The following is a 21,865-nucleotide window of genomic DNA, read 5'->3' as shown; positions in this document are numbered from 1 at the left end:
CGCACTTTAAACAGCCGCTTAGGAGTGTTTTTTCTTTCTGACTTAGGTCAATAGAAGAAGACAGAGTGAGAATTAGCAATGTTTAAGTTAGCAGACTATTACGAATAAGGGGGGTAGAGTATAACTGTATTCCATCTTATTTAAAATAAAATCCGGACATGTCAGAGAGTATTAGATTGTATAAGATACATATTTTTTATGTGTTGATTTACCTTAGAGTCGGGACTAATAGCGAGCGCATAGCAAGCAGGCGCTGAAGACGTGAGCTCAGCCTTGATTCGCGGCGTGGGGGAGGCGAGGTCCCATATTGACAGGTTGGAGGCTTCGCCCCCGACGATGAGCGTGCGTCCGTCGGGCAGGAGCTTCACCGATCGTATGTAGTTATCTCGTTGCTGAAACCAATAATTATCACAATTAATTTAGATATACCGCTTTGATCGCTGAGATTTGTTTTTAATAAAATACATATGTGATGAAATGAACGAACATGGCCTGCTTGATAAATAAACATTCACTGCTAGCCCTGGAAAGTTATTATGATACAGCTGTGTGTCGTCAAGAAATTTAAACTCATGCACTCAGAGGTTTAGACTTAGATCACATCAATATGCCCGTCATCTTATGACTAAAAAATGCAATGGCTCATGAGGTGGAAAATTGACTGTATGATAAAGCGTAATTTTATTCATATTTGATATGTTACTTACGTTACGGTAATAATTAGGTATAACTTATACGGTATACGGTACGGTCAAGTCTGATGAAAATTATATTTATATCTTTATTATTAAAATATGAAAACAACCATTATACAGCTTCTTAATATACACAATTAACTAAACACAATATAACTAATTATTATTCAAGGTTAACTTTCATTATTATAGGTAACTTAGTGGCTGTCATTAAACTTATTAACCCTATCGTTTCGTAATAGTAAAAACTGTATCACGAAAGGATAGTATGCATCGTCCTTAGATCAGCGATACTTAGGTGCGTGTACTTGAAATTAGCAAACTTATACAAACTAGGTATTTGATTGTGTTCAAAATCTATAAGCTTTTATTGACAAAGGCACAAAGTGCTGTTGCAACACCAGAGAAACTGCCAGATTTATTGGAGAGCTTTCACCTTGTCCCGAGACTACTTTTTCCTTGCCTACCCCAGCCATATTATACCAGACACCCTAAATTTGCCATGGTCCTATCATATTTCTTTTCTCTTTACACAAACTCTTTTATTCTTTGTATTTCTCGACCTGATTGTGGTTTTAATACCTAAGTCGGCCTTGTCCAACACTTCCATCCACAGTGGCTACAGATTGGTGCAGTCATTCCACATTTCACCACATTTCTTCAATAATGGTCACTCGATATTAATGTTCACTGTTTCAAATATGATGTTTGGTTAATAAGCTAATTTACATGCTAAGAAGTAGGTGCGAAAGATACACCAGAAATTTTCTCCATAACCTACTAAAGGACCTCTGCCTGTCGAGCTCAAGTTTTATCCAAGAAAGAACATCTAAACCTGCACTAACGTGATCTTACCTAATTTGACAAGGCAAGTACTGATGTATTTCATATATTATGCCTACATCTCGAGTCACAAGTCTCGGACCTCGTGACTCGCACGGTCAATCCATAGAATAGAGGCGGAGTAGATCGTGTTTCGGGATATGCCGACAGGGTGCAGAATCGGCGACAGTTACCACTCACCAAGCAGTCCAGTTGGCTGACGGGCGCCTTGCTAGGCTGGCTGATGTCCCACACCTTGACGCAGCCCTTGCCGCCCGTGTACACGTACTTCGTGGGTGACGACACCGTCACAGCACACACGACCTCGCCGTGTGCTAGGGCTGAAACCTGCCGCGCATGCCGAGGAATCCCGGGGCCCATAAGCGCGTCGGGTGGAAAGGGCACTGGCTGCATTTGTCCCTCCGCTGACACGTGGAACGAATATGCCCTGCAAATACGATATTTATCTAGATTGCTCCATCTTTCTGACTTCTACACTAAAGTATGCCACATTTTGTGCAACTTGACACTCGTCGACGGAAAAATAAAATGTTTCTGGGCTTCATCAGCAATATTTTACACTTAAATAGACTCAGAGGGACTCATATGTTGTCCGCCACAGTCAAATCTTACTTTGATCAGCAAATCTTTTATACAGATATAATCATCTATTCTCAAGTATATATTTTTACCGATGTCATCCTGTGAGAATTTAAATAAAATTAATAGGAATGAAATGTCCCTACAGCAAAAAATAAGTTTTATGAATGGAAAAAACTTACGGCTTTCCGCCAGGAATTGGCGCAAGAGACGAAGGTCCTATCGGCGGACGCAGCGGCTCATAGGCCAGGGCCGCTCGCGCGGAATAACCCGCCAGTCCATACGCGTCGTGTGCCCCGTTGCCCAGGTAGGGGTACTGGAGCGCGGGGGGCTTCACTGCGGCCTTGAGCGGTGCGCCCGAGGCAACGCCGCTCGCTCCTGACGTGGGCGTAACTGGCTTCGATATTGGCGTGCTTGGTTTCTCGTCTAATTTCTTTGCTGAGGGCGTTGAGGCGTTACTAGAGGTACCCGATCTGAAACAAAAATCATAGCTTTTAAATTGGCTAAAACAAAATAATAACAATCGAACTGCGGAATATACTTCCTAGTGCGGTATTTCCAGAACGATATAAAATAGGTAACTTGAAAAAACGAAACACTTCTGTAATTTCTCTGGCGTTGCAAGACAATGGGGTCTTCATCACTTACAACCAGATAAATAATGATAAATAGATATGTGCGCAAGATTAAAATGAAGTTTCTAGAATCTAGATTTATTTATTTTGTTTTTATAAAAGTAGAAGGGATCACAGAGTGTAAACTATAGACGTATATAACTATGATTTCCAAAAAGATATTCACGTTGTGTACAATTTTAAAGAGATCATAAATGCAATCAGATTTTTGTACTGGACAGTAACAGAATAATTACGTATATTAAACTTTTTAGACATCCTACCAAAAATAATGGATGTTATACTCACTAACAAAACAGAAGGACTTACCTAAGCTAAGCGAAAGATCATGTTTACGCAAAGATTCATTAATAGCATTGTGAATTGTGAATACCTACTTTTTTGTGCATGCATACACAATTAGTCGTTGTAATTTGTTCATAATTTACTATTCTCGTGGGATCATTTTTGTTTTTATTATTCTTCAGTTATGATAACTGATAATTCATTTGTTCTTGGTAATTTCAGAATAACGGTGTACAAAAATAATTGATGACGCATACAAGTGGTGATGGCGATTTCACTGTATGTTCATTAATTTTTGTATCGTATTCATGTAGCCCCTATACATAACTTTCTCTTTATGATAAGAGCAAAGATAAATTAAACAGATGTTCCACCGTGTCGGAGACCAGTTAATGTATTCATTCAAATGCATTGAGGTTGTGATTGCATTCATAACACATCAGGCTTTAACTTATGATGATGTAAAGTGGTTGGTGTATTGAGGCCGTTATATTGCCTCGGTTACGGAAATGGCCAATAACTGTACCCATTATTAATTATTTACATGTTGAAACTGTGACGAGTGAATATATGTGTGAAACCATATCATTTGTTATTTTATCTACACCCATGCTTTAAATCCTCTATTAAAGATTCTAAAACAGTTATGTCCTAATAACCATTACATCATCCAAGAGAGTGTTGGAATGAAATTCTGTACAACACAATATCATCCGTTTTCGGTTTCGGTTACTAGGACTGTCTTTTTTAATGTTAGCATTATGCTGACTGTTTCAGAATCTTTTATAGAGGATTCATATTGTGCGTGTAGATAAATTCTTATATGCAACTGTTGATAATTAGGTATTAAAACACTTATGTGATACTATTATCATACTTGGCATCGCCTCGTGTGTTAATACCCCTTATTACACGACACTTGCATAAATAACTATTACCTACTCGCATAAATAACGTATTATAGAATTCTTAGATATTAATAATTATAAACAATACTTTATAGAATCTTCTTCTTTCTTCTCATGCGTATAATCTAGGTATTGTTATCTTTCCTGCTTCAAGAATGCATTCCATCTCGTAAGCATGGTGTCAACTGGAATACCTTACTTGATGGTAGGTAGTTTATAAAAATCATTAAATAAATAAAATGGCATCGATCAAGTTTTTGAAACTATGGTTCGTCGCCTTGTCGGAATTTATATCATACGACACCCCGAACTCTGTATATAACTATGGTAGTTTACGCACTAGATCCGGCTTCCGTCACCCGATTTCGACTACACCGGAGCGTATCGGACAGATCGGATTCAGATCGGTCATAGTGCGAAAGCGCTCTGAGGCCGAAAGTTTTAAATTTGGAATAACTTTAGTTCGTGTTTATTAATACCACAGTAAATGTATATCTTCTTAGTCTCCGCGCGTTTTAATTAATTGGTACGTTCTGCATTGGAAGTGGCACGCAACATTAAGCTCTCGAGTACGGTTTCGTTAAATCGCGTTAACCACGCGAGAGCTCGTCAATTAGCGAACATAAACGTATCGGATCATCGGGTGCTCGCGCGGGGCTTCCTATAAACGGATGAGGGCGTTGTTTATTACTTATCGCTAGACATAAGTCGAGCGGGTGACCTTAATGCAAGCCTGTTGTTATGGCTTACGAATTACATTTACGCATTTATGTAAGGTATTACTGAAGCCGTCTTTAAGCGGGGTTTTCACTGTCTGAGACCTGAGGGCAGACTGGACTTGTACAAGTTAGATAGTATTGGAGTACTCATTAGAATACATTCGGATTTACACTGTACGAGTAGCGTCTGAGTAGTAATCCAATCATATCAAATCTCGGATAGTGAAAAATCCCGCTTTATATGCGTTGGTAGTAAAATATAGGTCTGCGTTTTAAGTACCCATTACTACTATGTGTCGGCACGAAGGGCGCCGTAGCTAGTTAAATTACTTTACAATTGTAGTGCCACTCAAAATTTTTGGGTTTTTCAAGAATGATAAAGGCATCAATTACCATCAGCTGAACGTCCTGTTCGTCTCCTCCCGTATTTTCATACAAAAAAAAATAACTACCCACCAAACTGACGAAAATACCATTAATAAGTGTCGCTAATTTTAAAAGTAACAAATTTTATGTACCTACTCGAATCTCAGATCACTGTTGTTCAATATTAATGCATTGTTTTCAAGCAATGTTAATTAGATCCTAACGTGGACGTCATTGTATTTACAAGAAGACAAAATTAAAATAGATAGCTACATTATACGTTAAAATTAAAATACTCCTTAATCTTATAAGCATTAATTATGCTTGAATTTTAATTTTAATAATTGCGGAAAATAGCATTAGGTACTTAGATATTATTATTATTAAGTACGATTACGTGCGAATTTTCTCTTATAACCAAAGTTTATGCAATACGATGTAATAAAAAAAAAATAATACACTTTACACAAATTATCTTGCCCCAAACTAGGCATAGCCTGTACTATGGGTGCAAGACAACGATATATTTAATACAATATACTTACTTAAACATACATAAATACAAATAAACATACATATCTCGGAAACAAACATTCATATTCATCATATAAATGATTGCACCTACCGGGATTGGAGCCCGGGACCTCTAACTCAGTATGCAGGGGCACTAACCACTGGGCCATAGTGGTCGTCGATTAAATTATGTATTTGAATGGGGGAATGCCGTGATGGTATCAAACAAAAATAAATGTTTAGATTTAATCAAAGTTAAAACAGGGTCATAGAAAAGCTCAGTCAGCCTTGTCACGAAAACAGTCCATAATTTTTTATCAGCCGAATGTTATTGCCTGAGGTATCGCATTGCGTGTGTCTCAACTCAACTAGCAGTACTGACGAAGGTTAAAGAACACATTTCATGTTTAGTCGTGCACGATAACTTGATCCCCGAAACACCCCTGAAACACCCCTTGTACGCCGCGACTCCCCACAAATTGATATATAGTCAACTTCTCCTGTTATTATGATATTTGATATATCATTTAATATTCTAGTTTATTTTATGTTCTTGCTTTGTGTGAATTGTGAGACAACGAACATGCAATTCAAAGATACACTGGATGATTACAACACATTGAATAATTAACAGAAAATTAAATAAAATAGTGTGTGTACTTATGTATGCACGCAAGAAGTTATACTTCTTTGGCCTAACGAAGCAAAAATCATTAAAATAATATATCCCTCGTGCTATTCTACGTTTTCAGAAAGAACAATTTTGTAAAAATCTTGCAAAGATGGCTTTGACAATCAATTATTAAATAATAAATACGGCTGTATGGGCTTGAACCCTTTGTCTGTCCTAATAGAGGACGAAGAAACCAAAAAAAAATAATAAAGAATGACGCAAACGTCAGAAAATTCGATAGGAACTAACCTCACTCTGTTACTTTTGTGTTACAGTGTGCGTGCGCATCTTAAAATTTCATTCTCATCATTTTTTCATAACGCGCCTAAAGAAATATAACTTAAAAAATTGTTGCAGCATCTCTATTTCAATTTGCAAGCCCATTGGATAAGCCTCTTTAATTCACTATAAGACGAGTTGAAGGACGGAATTAACGATAAAAGTCCTTAACAGTAAAAACAAAACCTTAGGGCATACAATTATGAATCGGTATATATATTATGCTATCTGTACAACCCTGACAATATTGTTTTTTATTTTGTATCAGATAGATAGTGTTTAATTGTTAAGGTATCCCAAGAAATCGCCAAAATAGCGCACAATTGAAACCATTTCTTGACGGTTTATATAAAGCTCACATTTTCCCAAAAAATAATTATATACCTACAGAATATGAGACGAAAATTAATTTTTTCTATACATTTATATTTTTTAAAGACAGTGCGAAAAAATATCACCAAAATACCGCTAACTTTTACAGTTGGAGCCATGCTAATCATTCAATATAGATAAATAGTGTACAAAAATTTATTAATTTTACACCAATACTATTTAGTATGACATACTTTTGTAAAGAGAATTGTATTACGTTTGTAATAAATTTTAAAATGCTTCTAATTCTGAATTAAAACTATGACGATATTGTGCAAGGGAGGTTTTGTACCCCAGCCCTAACTGTAACCAAACCTAGCCACAAGTTAGGGCATACAATTAAGAAGCGGTATATACAGTCGCGAGCAAAAGTTTGGAATCACTTACTTGAAATTGGTTCCGCGCTACCTTGCTTACTAATAATTTTTTAATTACTTATCATAAAAATGACATCCTTTTCTTTAAAAGGACCTTTGTCAAACTCTTAACTTTAAATTGATACCGAATTTATTAAAATCAATCTAATATTTAAGAAGTATCCCAGATTAAGTGAAGGACTAACGATGTAAGTGATTCCAAACTTTTGCTCGCGACTGTATATGCTATCGGTACAACCCTGACAATATTGTTTTTCTTGTGGATTGGAATGTTTAGTTGTTAAATGAGTAATTCTTGCATATTTTGCAAATAAAATAGTTATTTTTAACAATTTGGATAGAAACAATGGGGTTTTTAGGGGCGAAAGCCGCATAAAATATCTCTGGTAAGTTGCAATGCCACCGGCACAATATTTGGATTGCGCATGGCCGGTGCACGACCCATACTGTCTTATTAATAAACGCAATGTAAAGTTACTCCAAGTTAAAAATTACTTCTCCCTGTCATGTAATTCTAAAGTGACAAAGGTGAGATAAAGACAAAAAGTTTTAAATTTGGAATAAATTTACTTCGCGTTTAATAACGCAGCCTGTGTAAGATAAATGTATAATTAAATTTAAATTAAATAAACTAAATTATTATAAGAACCTGGGGCTATGAGGCGGATGTTCCTTTTTTGGTTGTAGTTTATCCAGGCCGTTTTCTCTAGGTGATGGAGCGCCGTTGTGTGGTGACGTAGGTTCCTCGCTAGCGTCGTCCACTACTAATTCCTGGAATTGTGTTCAATGTGCTGTTTAGTTATCGTAAAGAAGTTGTAAACTTGACTTTAACGACACATTCGTTAGGTTTTTTTATAAAAATAAGGGACAAGACGAGCAGGACGTTTAGTTGATGGTAATTGATACGCCCTGCCCATTACAATGCAATGCCATTCAGGGTTCTTGAAAAACCCCAAAAATTCTTCGCGGCACTACAATTGCGCTCGTCACCTTGAAGAGTAAAATGATAAAGCTCATTTGCACAGTAATTTCACTAGCTACGGCCCTTCAGACCGAAAGACCATAATGTTTACACATTACTGCTTCACGGCTGAAATAGGCACCGTTGTAGTACCCATAATCTAGCCGGCATCCTGTGCAAAGGAGCTTACCACTATTTTCAAGTTGAATAACCTCGTCCCGTCCCTTATTATCATGAAAAAAAAAGAAAATCACACTGTGGTGACGCACAAAACATTTTCATCCATCAAAATGTTTATGGTGGTATTTAATTTGTGACATGAAGTACAATGGTGGAATTCAGATGCAGAAATTAGGTCAATCAGAATTTCGGACCCTTTAAAACATATATATATATATATAAAAAATAGGTTATATATATATATATATATATATATATATATATATATATATAACCTATTTTTTTTTGTGTTAATAACACGCTCATGAAACCGCAACTTTTTACTTGATGGTGAAAATACAGATTGATAAAATTTTTAATAAAGTGTCAACTTACATGGCCCATGTCCTTTTCTTCTTTTTTAAGTTTCTTATGGTCTGGCTCCGCTGGACTTCGCGTTCTGTATTTCTCCCTCTCACCTGGGGATATTGAATTTCTCTGCAACAAGGAGAACAGTCATTATAAATACAGAACTAATCTGCATAGCAACTGCCTGATCGATACGGAATTACCAAGTAGCCTTTAAATTTTGCTACTTAAATACAGTATGTGATAATACCTTTCATCTTTTGCATTTCTGTCAATACAATGTTAGCAAACATAGATCTTTATTTATGTACTTAAATAGAATTTTCCTTGTAAAGTCTCTAAAAATAAGGATTTAAAACAAACTGTTAAAGAAATTATCATCTCATTCAATATCGGAATGACATTGAACATTGAAATATTTAAAATGGATGAAAGTGTTAGAAAGATATAACCTAACATACAACAATTAGATTGAGGGCTGTGTAAGACAAGATTATAAAAATAAGAGAGATTGTAAGAAAGAGTTGATGATGCTTGAAGAAGTACTAGTGGGAGGCTCCTTTGCACAGGATTCGGGCTAGTTTATGGGTACCACAACGGCGCCTATCTCTACCGTGAAGCAGTAATGTGTAAACATTACTGTGTTTCGGTCTGAAGGGCGCCGTAGCTAGTGAAATTACTGGGCAAATGAGACTAAACATCTTATGTCTCAAGGTGACGAGCGCAATTATAGTGCCGCTCACAATTTTTGAGTTTTTCAAGAATCCTGAGTGGCACTGTAATGTACTGGCGTATCAATTTCCATCAGCTGAACGTCCTGCTCGTCTCGTCCCTTATTTTCATAAAAATAAGAAGCCTAGAAATTATGTGAAGACTATTTATTGCAAATGGATATTCGTAACTATAATTCCATTGGTAGAAAAGTTTAATTATATAATGAGACTTATATTGGGGTTATAGAATTGTACTCAAATTATAAAGTTTCGCAAACATGATTAAACATTTACGTAGTTGCGTAGATATAGCAATCAATTGAATATTGTTCGCAAATAAATCTGTAGTCACCGAGCCGATCGCTGGTAAATATCAATATCAAAACACGCTGAGGCAGAACAAACTGACCGCATGATTAGCTCTGAGAGCGGTCATTGCTTGCTCGCCCCCTACAGACCAAACCCTCCCACCGGCGCCACCAGACGGTATACTGGGGAGCATAACGTTGCCGTGTTAGCACTAACATAATCGTCTATAATTACTATAAAAACACTAGCTGACCCAGTAACGTTGTATTACCATATAAAGAAATAAAAAAAATTGGGGTATTAAAAATAGATACAACCGATTCTCAGACATACCAAATATATCGTACTACAATTGTTGTATTCGATTGCCATCTTGCAACCCTATAGCGGATTTGTGGATGGAACAGAATAATATAAAAATCGCGATACAAAAATAGTTGTAGATCGTAGTAGGGCGAAAATTTTAAGTTGTATGTATTTCTCAGTGCTGAAACATAATAAAAAAAAAAGTTGGCAAAAAAGTTATTTAAGGGTTGTATATTATCATTTAGGGGTATTAAAAATATATGTTGGCCGATTCTCAGACCTACCCGATGTGCACACAAAAATTCATACAAGCCGGTTCAACCGTTTCGGAGGAGTTTGGTAACAAACGCCGGGACACCAGAATGTTATATATTAGAAGTCAAGAGTGAGTAGAGCTTGCGAGAATCGACGTTTAGTAACGTCAAACCTTAGATCATTTATACGTCTAGATAGACACTGACAGCTGTGAAAACGTCGAAAAAATATTGAAGTTGTAACCTCTATTTTGGGCAATGGACCCACCCACACTAACACAGAGTGACATACAAATCGCGAGTGAACTTGTCACGCACACTAAAGTAATAAACCTGGTCTCTCTTCATAGGTTGTATCTAGACGCTTCTAAATCATAATCAAAACAGTACGCGAGTTAAAGCCAGTGCGGTTATTCATAGTAGATGTCAACAGTTTCCATACCATTGACATAACTCGTACAAAATGTATGAGAAGTGCACTTGGGTGTAGCGACGCCGCACCGTGCCGCTTGCCGACACTGGCTACATAATATAGTGAGCAGTAAGTTTGGATGACATAAATATGCATCATATTCCGCGCGGATTTATCAATATTCAGTCGAGTGCTCTCTGCGATTTATACAGCCAGATGCTATCTGAACAACATGATACCGTATGCGCGAGAAATGTATATTATACATGGCAAATATTAAAAGAGGTTTCATTTGGGGGGTGAACTATCAAACAGTTGCGTTATCATGTCTCGTGTAACGGTGCTTGTAATTGCATCGCTCCTCGGAGCTGTCCTAACCAAATTGGTTATGTCGTAACGGATCTCGAATGAGAAATGGGCCGGGTTAATCCGGCGTCCTCTAGGGAGAGTACGGTTCGCTCGCTTCTGGAGGAGTTCGGGAGTCCGGGTCTAATTTTACGAGGCACTAAGTTATGGGCTATGTGGCAAACGGCTGTTAATTTGCTCGGCACGCCACTGACCTGTCGCCGCGAGCTTTCGCAGTAACTTACAACCACCCGGCTAGTTCCCCCCACTCACAATAACAGTTTACGTCCTGATTCACGTCAATTTATCGCCTGCGAAGTCCAACTCGGCCTTACTATTGAAAACAGACTGAACACGCTGTTAATGGTTAGATATATTTTCAAACTTTTACACTACAAGCAGTTTTATGACGAAACGATAAGATCAGATAAGAGTTATAAAACAAGTTGGTGAAGTTGTTATACGATAAATTGGAGTGCCCTCCATACTGGTTGATATTCGATACTTTAATGTTTTAGATGTGTCCATAAAGATTTGCTATTGACATAAAAGACGCCAGATAAAGATAAGCGGCGTCTACACAGCGGTTACAAGTTGGGAGTTGGCTGTGTGTGTCCGAAGCCCTAATTTTACGAGCGCTCGGTTCACAATATCGAGAGGTGTCGAATTTCAAGAGCTATTTCGAGAGGCCGGGCTCGAACGTAACGTGTCGGATTCGAATGGTTGGATTTTATGTTGCTCGACCGAAGCGTTCGTGTGAGTAGGCCATTTGCGGTTACACATTAATGAATTGAATTTGCGGTCTGCACTTTGAATTAGTCAAGCGTAATGCCAGATAGAGCAGGTACGCATTCAACATATCGAAATACATTTATACATATCAACCGGTATTATCGAGAATTTGTCGACTCACGAAACATAAAACCTAACAAATCGGTTTATTTGAAAAGATTTTCCTTTTTAGAGAGCGGACTGAGGTAATCCGTACTTTATCCCATTAGTTCAACCTCAAGAAAAGGGCAATTGAGATGGGCAAGAGGGGGCTGCTAAACAAGTAAGAGGCTACATGATCGGACAACAGGACTTATCGGGAGGTCGCGCACATGTCGCGGCGGGGCGCGGGGAGCGGGGGAGCAGGGGAGCGGGGGTCGAGCGAGCCTCCCCACGTAACATATAAAGTGGCAACACAGAGGCGCGCTGTTAACGCCACCCGAGCTTATTGTCTGCGGTCACGCGACGAGCCGTTTAGCCGCACCGCCCGGTTAACCGGAAGGGGGGCGGTTAACCGGACGACCGGGGACGGAAACGGGGGAAATAGATAAATAGACCGCCTGCCGCTCGGAAATGTACGGATTGAGTTCTGACTATATTTAAGGTATAATAGTTTCGAAGAGTTACGTGATTTACACGCGATCTTTAAGCACAACCCCAAAATATAACGATCTATATCAACTAACTTACAAGTCTGCAGTTGTATATTATAGAGCCTGTGATCCCCACGTCATAATAATCGTTCATAGATAATAGAGCTTTCAATAAAATCAGTTTCTGCTTCGCTTCAAAAAGTAATGAAAGGATGTGTAATCATTTGGAAGCGAGCGCCCGCGTTAATCGGAAACACGACCCATAAAGCATTTCAAATATTAAAAGCCGGCGATTGTGTACTGTGTAACCTCGGGGACTTAGAGTTTATAACCAAAAGGAGATGCCATGCTCATAAAGCAACGACGGAAATCTTATTTTATGTGAAAAATCAATTGATGGCTCGCTCTCTTTGTAGACCTCTAAACGTAACGGCATTCTGTGTGACATTTTGTAACGCTTTTAATGCCGCTGTAATACACTATTTAAACATAATTCATTAAGTTCTATAACATTGACATATTTCTATGTAATGGTTAGTTACAACTGTAAATCTTATGGTAAAATCTTTATAAAATGTCACTTTAGCATCACCAGTGGGAGGCTTATTGCAAAGGATGCCTGCTAGATTATGGGTACCACAACGCCTATTTCTGCCGTGAAACAGTAATGTGTAAACATTATTGTGTTTCGGTCTGAAAGACGCCGTAGCTAGTGAAATTGCTGGGCAAATGAGAGTTAACATCTTATGTCTCAAGGTAACGAGCGCAATTGTAGTGCCGCTCAGAATTTTTGAGGCTTTTCAAGAATCCTGAGCGGCACTGCATTGTAATGGACATGGCGTATCATCAGCGTCCTGTACGTCTCGTCCCTTATTTGTATTAAACAAAAGCAAACCCATTAACATCTTGTCGTGGAAATGATCTAAGCTTAGCGCATCGCAACTTTGTAAATTAATAACAGCGGTTCATTCGCTACATAAATAAGCGGAATTTCTGTATATACCTACGCATTAAACTCCAATAAGGAATACATTAGCATGAATTGATGGTAGCACGTTGGCATATCGAGCGCGTTTTTACGTGACTCGTAAACTTTATAGAAGAGTGGTGGATTCCGTTTACTGTTCGCGATATCGTCGACCTCAAATAACTAAATTGCTGCTTTGATACTTGTTTCGACGACTGTGTGTTGCATATCGAACTGTCCTCTTTGATGTTGCTACATTATTCCGTTTCATAAATTGCTTTCATCACGCGACACTAAACTATGGTACGGTTCTGTTTGTTTTTCCAACTTTACATCAATCGAGTTTTTATTTACATATTCTATACATTGTTATGGTTACGTTTTGTAATATTTTTACATGGTTTTTATTAGCTTCACCTGTATACATGTATGTTTGTTTGTTTGTAACCGACTCATTTGGGTGCGATTTTGACCCACTTAAAACGACCAGATTTCATTCAAACTTCGTAGATTTATCGAGGACCGATGTCAATATATTAATTTGATAAATTTATTCCATTTTTCTATTTACAAAATAGGATTATTGTAATTTTATATAATTTTCATCTATCGTCTATAAAGCAGGTTTTCGGCTTTTTATAAAAAGCGTATTTTTTTTAACAACTATTTATATAATGCACCGAGTAACTCAGCATAGAATAGAAAAAAAAAATATTTGTTGACAGTGACAGGTGGACAGGGTGAAGATGTCTATAAAAGGCGATGTCTCCCTGGCATAGACAGTAGACACACATCCGCTGCAACCGTTGAGAGTTAGGGCGTTATTCTGCCCAATTTTTGTACGAATATTAGTCATTATGTAATTCGTAATTTATTCCTAGAAGCTTAACAAATTGATGATCGTGTACTGGTTATTGACGTGTAGATTTAAAACTATTCGATGCTCTAAATCTAATACAAAACAACCCCAGGGCGATCATATAATTTTTTAACGTATTTATTACGAGATAAATTGTTATATGCCTCATAAAATATGCACCAAAGACGATACAGTTACGGGAAATAAATGCCTAGGTATTACATTAAAAAGTTTAAATAATTTATACATCTAGATAGAGTCTCTTGCTGTTAGATAACCGATAAAAGCAGGCCAGGAATATTGCGTGTGTGTGACAAGCTACGACTTACACTCAAAATAAATTCGAAACTCTATTTTTTACGAAGTTTTCACAAGAATAGTCTATCTAGATGTATAAACGATCTAAGGTAAAAACCTCATCAATTTGTCTTCGTGTTTTTAATACTGTTTTACGGCGTCCCCCGAGTCGTGATGCCCTAAACAATTGCTTATTACGCTTGTGAGGTAATCTAGAACTGGCAGCAAACGAAGTTTTCTTAACGTTCGATCACTGGGGAAAGTCACAAAGTGTAATCCGTGCTTTACGGTGCTTAGATTTATGAACGATAGGTCGTTGCCCCTTCGGAACCCATTGCAATAATTGTCGATTAGGATTATGATGGCATATATTGGATATTCAAAGTAAATATGCAAATAAATCCGAACTTATGTATACCCACTTACATAACTATTTAATTGCAACTGATCAAGATTTCAACTATCGTTGTACCTACTGTATATGTATAATAGGTACCATTATAGGTACCAAAATTGATTCATCCCCCCCCCCCTTGCTGATAATACATTTAAAATCATAAAAACAGTTGCGCGAAAAGTTGTATGGCAATTGGTGGATTGATAGTGTCTAATAAAACGATAACACTAATTAGAAATTAATGTAGATTCAAGCGAATTAAGACCTACTTACCTGTTTATTATGACTGTATGTTATAATGTATGTATAATGTAAATATGACATTAAGGTGGTTCACGATTCAATTTTGTCGAAAGTACATTATAGATAAATTAACTTCAATCAAATAACAATAACAGATAAATAACAAAGTGATGTGTGCTTAAGAATAAGATACACGACAGAACCGGTAGTTCAGAAACGAAGAAGGTAGTTTCTATCGACTACTGACTTAACTTTTTGTATTTGTTTGATCTACAATAAAAATTGTCCAAAGTTAATTGTTAATTCAAACACTACGAACAATTCATAAAAGGCCGCGGCGTGGTGCGACAAATCCGAACAAAACAAATTAACCCTACCGTGTGTTAACAGCTTAGTTATTTCAAGCAAAAATTCAAAGGCAACAGTCGATAAGCAATCTCGTAGAACCCTTTGCTCAATTACAGGAGTAATTAGCACGATTAACAGACGGGCGACGGTTGAGGGGGAGGAGGGGAGGGGAGACGGGAGGAGGCAGGGCGGCGATAGCTTCCACGCACGCAAACAAATGTCACGTGGCATTGCTGCGCCTTAATTAAAACGATAATTGAGTTGACTTGCGAAACTCATCCGCCATTTCGGAATACCGAATGAAATTTCACGGAACACCCCCGGAACTACGGGGCCCTTAAGTGTCAACGACTTTAATTTTGTGTTAGCGTCTACTTTGCGGTCTCGGGGCAAATTTTAATACGCTCCGGGAAACTGAACGAGAGTTCGTCGGAATTACTTAAATAAATTACGTGTACAATTGAGTTTTGTCGCAGTGCTGGAGCACTGGCCGGCTGCCGCGAGTAATTGGCGACCGTGGAATATTAATAAACCGCGTACAACTTCTTGAAGCTTCCTGAGATTATACCTGACGTGTTATATATATTACTAAATAAGACATACATATTTTTAGTTTTTTATTATCCTGTATCTATCAAAAGCTTCTCATCTATCCCTGCTGTACGAAAATCTGTCTATAGTTCATCTTTAATCTGTCTATAGTTCATCATTAAATTATTAAAAAAAAACTTAATATGTCCTTACCATAGCTATTCACGTCTATTTGTCCAAATATATATTTTTTTCTTATATAATATTACATTATCTACAAGAGATAGTTTTAAGATCGCTATTATTATTGCATCTTAATAGTTATTTATTTCTGCTTAACACTCTGTATACACACCCTCTTGGAATTGCAGCCTATCTTATATTTAGCTGATAGTTTTCTTGTATATTATGTATTTGCTGTAATTCTGTTGTGTGTACCTATGTGTAAAATAAATATACCGTTCATCTAGCGGAAACATACTTTTAAGGTAGGTGGCCAATTCGCTGGTACCTAAAATATATATATAACATTTATTACTATATATTTATTAAGCTTTAACACCTTAGAAGTCATAATATGTAAGCTTTGTAGTAATTTGATAAGGTTTTCCCCTAAATACCTATAGGTTGACCTAGTTTTGGAATCAAAGTCCGATCTAAACTATAATTAACGTTGGGGATTTCAAATAAGCGTTATTATTATTGTAGAGGGAGTATCATTCCCCTCAGAGGGTGCAATATGTGGCTCATTTAACTTAATACCAGGGATAAACAATTCGTTACAGTCGGGAGGTAATTCCACGTCACGAAGAAATATTAATTAGTCAAGGTGAATGGCCGATTTCACGTGAAACAGAAGCAATTTTACAACCATAACTGAATTTAATAACGACTGCAAAAAGCAATTCATTTTTCACTAACGAGCTATCACTTCTTGTACCTAAATAGCTTTTTTTTTGTAAAGTCCCACATAAAAAATATACAATTACATTTTTGTGATTAAAACAACTCAATATTCCAATAACATTAATAATCCTAACTGATTCAATACAGTCACTATTTAAATGCTTTTAATAGCCTTAAATTTGTGTACTACAATATTCCTTACAAAACCATGAACAACAAAAAGTGTTCTCACTTCCCTATCCTTCAAATAAAATGTAAAACAGCCCACTCTTTGCAACAAAGATGAAAGGATCATTATTTTGAACAACACAGGCCAAGGGCTTAACTGATCGCTAGACGCCAAACGACCATCAGTGTCACAAACAGAGCGCGATTATTTGAAATGAAGCGTCCCTTTCTGCGGAACCCGGCTGAAACGTTAAGCACGTAACAAGTTTATGTGCAGCGACAACCCTAGCAGCACTTCGTTAATCCCGGCGAGGGCAGCCCTAAATTAGGGTCGGGACAAGCCTTAATCCCCTGCTCGGCGCGACGGGGGATTTATATTGTTATTGCGTCCGGAATTATACGAGGGTTGAGGGACTAATGAAAGGGGAAATTTAATTCCTAATGATTCTCGTCTTAGTCGTAACGAGGAGACTCGAAAAAGGGCTGGAGTCCGCACTCGGTATGATGAATCGCTTTATACGAGTTGGAGATTGCTCGATAAACACGGCGGTGTTGTCGAGTGTGTAAACAGGATGTTGTATGTTTGAAGTGGACCGTTCGCGTTGGTGAGGCATTAGGTATTAGCGATGCTTGCCCAAAAAGGGTCAAATCAAAAATGGAGGCTTATTTGCCTTATGTTTATTAAGGCTTACAATAACGGGATGTTATTTTCAAATTATCTATGAATTTAACAAGACAGGCGGTTGTAATTATTCAACAATTACTTAATAATCATAATATAATGATTGATCGATGAGTAAGTTTCTATAGGTTTTTCGACAAATATTTCATTAACTTAACTATTGGGACAATGCCCACAGCTTAAAAAGTTACGATTACATTTTGAATACAAATCTTTGTAGAAGATTCATAATTCATATTGTTTGAATTTTGTTAAAATTGTGTTCGCCTTGTACATAAATCAAAAATGCCCTGAAAGTATTATATAGATAAGACATTACTTTTTCTTTTATCTAATACAGAGAGAGATGATGATAGCGACTAAAGTATTTGAATCATAGGTTTCTTTACTGGTGAACTAACTCCCTTTCGAAAGAACTTACCATAACGAACTTTCTGTCAATAATATTATTCCAGTGTTCTTCTCTACGCACCATGACAAATGACTGTTGATCTAATGATATTAAAGGAGAATATTCTCATTTTAATTATATAATGAAATTTGGTAGGTCAGCGGAAGCGCCGTCAGGTGCTTCTATCCGCCTTCCCGCTTTTTAACATCCAAACGGTGAGCATGCGCTCTAAGTATTGTAATGTTACGTTTTCTTTACTAGACAGAACAGAACTCGCAATATATTACGTCCTTGAGTATTAATTGTCTCACCAACCATGTTGTATTAGCTCAACTTAAGCGAAATTTCAAACTGTCATCATTGAAATGAATTAAAGGTTAAAGGTATAAATTTGGTCAGGACTATATTTTGCCATGTACGACTCACACTTGATATGTTTATTCCAAAACAGTGCAACAATTGAAACCAGTTATCAGAGTGAAGGAGTTGCATTGCAAGATGCGATAAGAGAGAGGCAAATGTACGTGTTTGTGGCGACGATCCGTGTCAGACAGGCTGTCGTGTCGGCCATGTTATTAAACACATGCGAGTGTGAGTCACATACCGCAGTTAACATATCGAGACCGACTGATATAACTTAATACTATATAGAAAGATTTGTGTGTATTTCTGGGAGCCTATCTCTGGAATTATTATACCTATACTTATGGGAATAATATTAAAACATTTTTTTAATGGAAGAGGAGGACAAATTACCCGTATGTTCACCTGATGATAAGTGATGGAGAGGAATCACTTAAGCGGATAATAAGCGGATATCGGGCGAGGATAGGCTCAGTAGTTAGAGTCAACGGTTCAACCGCGTTTGAAAAAGGAACATATTTGAAAGGAACATATCAAATATGTTTGTTATTATTAATTATATAAATTATAAATGTAAAATTGGTTAGAGTGAGAGAGGAGGAGCCTGCCTACTGCTACCGTATGCGTGAGAGAAAGAGAAGCCAGACAGACTGGCGCCGTAACGCGTTACGTTACGAAGCGCTTCACCCTTCCATAAGAAGTTATAACTTCAAAAATGATAGGGGCGCGACCGGTAATTAAGTAATAATTATATGGTACGGTAGTTGCTACCGCAGTACCGGTAGTCGAGAGGCGAGAGGCGACCCCTCGCCAGACTAATTGATATAAATTATGAAGACACAACGAGCTGCGATATCGCCTAACTGCTAATTACATGCAACGATTTTAATTATCTCGACACACTCTGCTAGCTTCACGTTCAACGTGTTAACAACGACACGGTTGAGGTGCTTGAGGCTACTTGTTATGTGCAATTTGAATTGATCTATATTTAGGAATCGCGGATTATTGTTGCGGCTTACGTTAGATATCATTTGTAATATCGAAAAGAATATTTATGTGGTCCTAACACGATAGTTTGATGTTGTTTTAAGCTTTAAAATGGAACTAATTCATCTATCCATCACTTTCTTGTATCTTTGGCTATAGACTACGCACCACATTTTTTCTGGTTCAATTGACATATACCTATTACTAATTAAAATAGATTAAACGGCAATTTAGCTCTATCAATATGAAGAATCTTAAGTATCTATATCAAAATAACTAGATCTTGAACTACTGTTGTAGTCAGCGGTAGACCATTTAAATTGCTGAGGTTTTATCGGATATGGTTAAGGTTCAAAGTTAAGAGTTATACAAAAATAAATAATATCTCAAGAAGCAGGAAGAGTCCTGGTATCTTCCCTTGCTTCTTTAAAAAAGCGTTCATTTGCCATTTCTTAAAAGCTTTCTTCAACTCTCAGTATGTGTCCTACCTGCTCAACCCCAATATTTCCATATTAGGAAATTAACTTGAGATGAGAGAACGGTTAGCTCAGTTGACAGAGCACTGTCATGGAACGCCAGAGGTTCAAGTCCCGCATCGTTCACAAAATTTTGTTTACCAATATTATTTTTGTATTAATCCTAGAAGTGAGGGTTATCATTTTAAAAACATAACAAATGTTTAGATTTACAAGAGCGACATCTCAAATCAATTTAATAATAAGCAAATATTGGGGTTGAGCAGGTTATCAACTGTAAAGTAGATCCTGTAGATGAAGCCGCAACCCTCAGAGTTGAACAAAGCCATTTCTCACAATCTATTTTGATCCAAACATAACCAAATCACCTCAATATTCCCGAAGGAAATACAAAATGTTCACTCTTGAAACAGGCTAACGTAATATCGTAGTCGTGATGCCATCTATAAGTTAGGTAGTTGGTAGCGATACGAATGTATAGCCGATATGTCGCATGATAGGTCGAGAGTCGAGTGACCGCAGGACAGTTCGCCACGTCTGTCAGCTCGTGTTGCGGTCGGCAGCGTCTGTACTCCGCGTGTGGTCCCTCCCGGCGCCCGCATGCCTCACTCCCCGTGCTCTATGCCACTGTTAATATTGCCCTTTGAGAGTACACCGACTGTACATAATGCGCCACATACTACCTCCTGTGCGGCTTAGCTTGATGCGTTCAATATCGTCAGCAGTGGCTTCACTCTCTACATATACGGTTTGATTGTGATTACTTGTTACATAATAATATTATTAATGCTTTTTTAACAATGCCTACAGATACATAATAATAATAACTTTATTTCCCAAACATTACAATAATTAATAATAGTTTGTACCTAGTGACAAGTTACAAATAGTTCTAAATTATATTATTAACTAGCTGACCCAGCAAACTTTGTATTGCCATCATAGTTAACAACTGTAGTTAATCTACCAACTATAGGTAGCTAACATTAAGTTTATTTTTTACCTCCTGAGAAAGTTAGACAGATACAAAGATTCTAATTAGTTACTTATTTTAAACTATTATTTGAATTTGATTTCTAAACGACTTTAATTTGAACATTTGCCTATTTATTCACCTTTTAAACCTTCCCTGTACTTCCACAAATAATTCAAGACGTTAATTAGTTACTACTTACGGGGTAAAAAATCGCCTTGCACTTAAGCAAGAGTAGAGAAGTGCTCGAATGGCTACGCAATATTGGGTTATATATAAGTTAAAAAAACTAATAACAAATGAAAATGATTGTAGTTACGAAATTGTAGTATCACAGAAAAACACTATTCATGTATTATTCCAGAGTATTATTCGTATATTTGTTCACATGGATTGCTCGATAGAATTGTGAATAAACATACGAGTTGTAATCTATACATATAAGTAAAATTGGAGTGTCTGTTTGTAATATTGAAATAACCGGTTTGTATACACCAAAATAACATTTTTTACTATTTTTGCCTGTCTGTCTGTTTGTTCCGTCTAATCTCTGAAATGGCTGGACCGATTTTGACGGGACTTTTATTGGCAGGTAGCTGATGTAATAAGGAGTAACTTAAGCTACGTTTATTCAAGAAAAAATCTTTTATTTTAGATAAATAAAGTAATGTTGCATGTACAAGAAACGGTCTAACACTAAAAATAATTTATATGGCAAAACAACGTTTATCGGGTCAGTTAGTATTGAATAATCTCGCGAGGTTAGCCATTCCCACGGTCCGGTAGTAACTGGTGATGCACTATTGAACGCGAAACGAATAATTTATGTAACACTCGC

The 21,865-nt window shown here is 37.1% G+C and overlaps 1 protein-coding gene across 1 annotated transcript in view; it reads right to left on the bottom strand.

Annotated features, from left to right (window-relative positions):
• LOC126973080 (protein groucho-like) overlaps positions 1 to 21,865 on the bottom strand; it is a 106,130-nt gene that overhangs the window by 6,006 nt on the left and 78,259 nt on the right. The window contains exons 8-12 of the mRNA XM_050820208.1: positions 8,761 to 8,862; positions 7,894 to 8,015; positions 2,300 to 2,590; positions 1,719 to 1,965; positions 213 to 392 (exon numbers count right to left, since the gene is read on the bottom strand). Coding sequence (XP_050676165.1) covers positions 213 to 392; positions 1,719 to 1,965; positions 2,300 to 2,590; positions 7,894 to 8,015; positions 8,761 to 8,862 — 942 coding nt within the window. The remainder of the gene's footprint in view (positions 1 to 212; positions 393 to 1,718; positions 1,966 to 2,299; positions 2,591 to 7,893; positions 8,016 to 8,760; positions 8,863 to 21,865) is intronic.

This window comes from Leptidea sinapis, chromosome 28 (genome assembly GCF_905404315.1).
Source record: "Leptidea sinapis chromosome 28, ilLepSina1.1, whole genome shotgun sequence".
In the NCBI taxonomy this organism is placed as follows: Eukaryota; Metazoa; Arthropoda; class Insecta; order Lepidoptera; family Pieridae; genus Leptidea; species Leptidea sinapis.
This window is presented reverse-complemented; position numbering and strand designations above follow the sequence as displayed.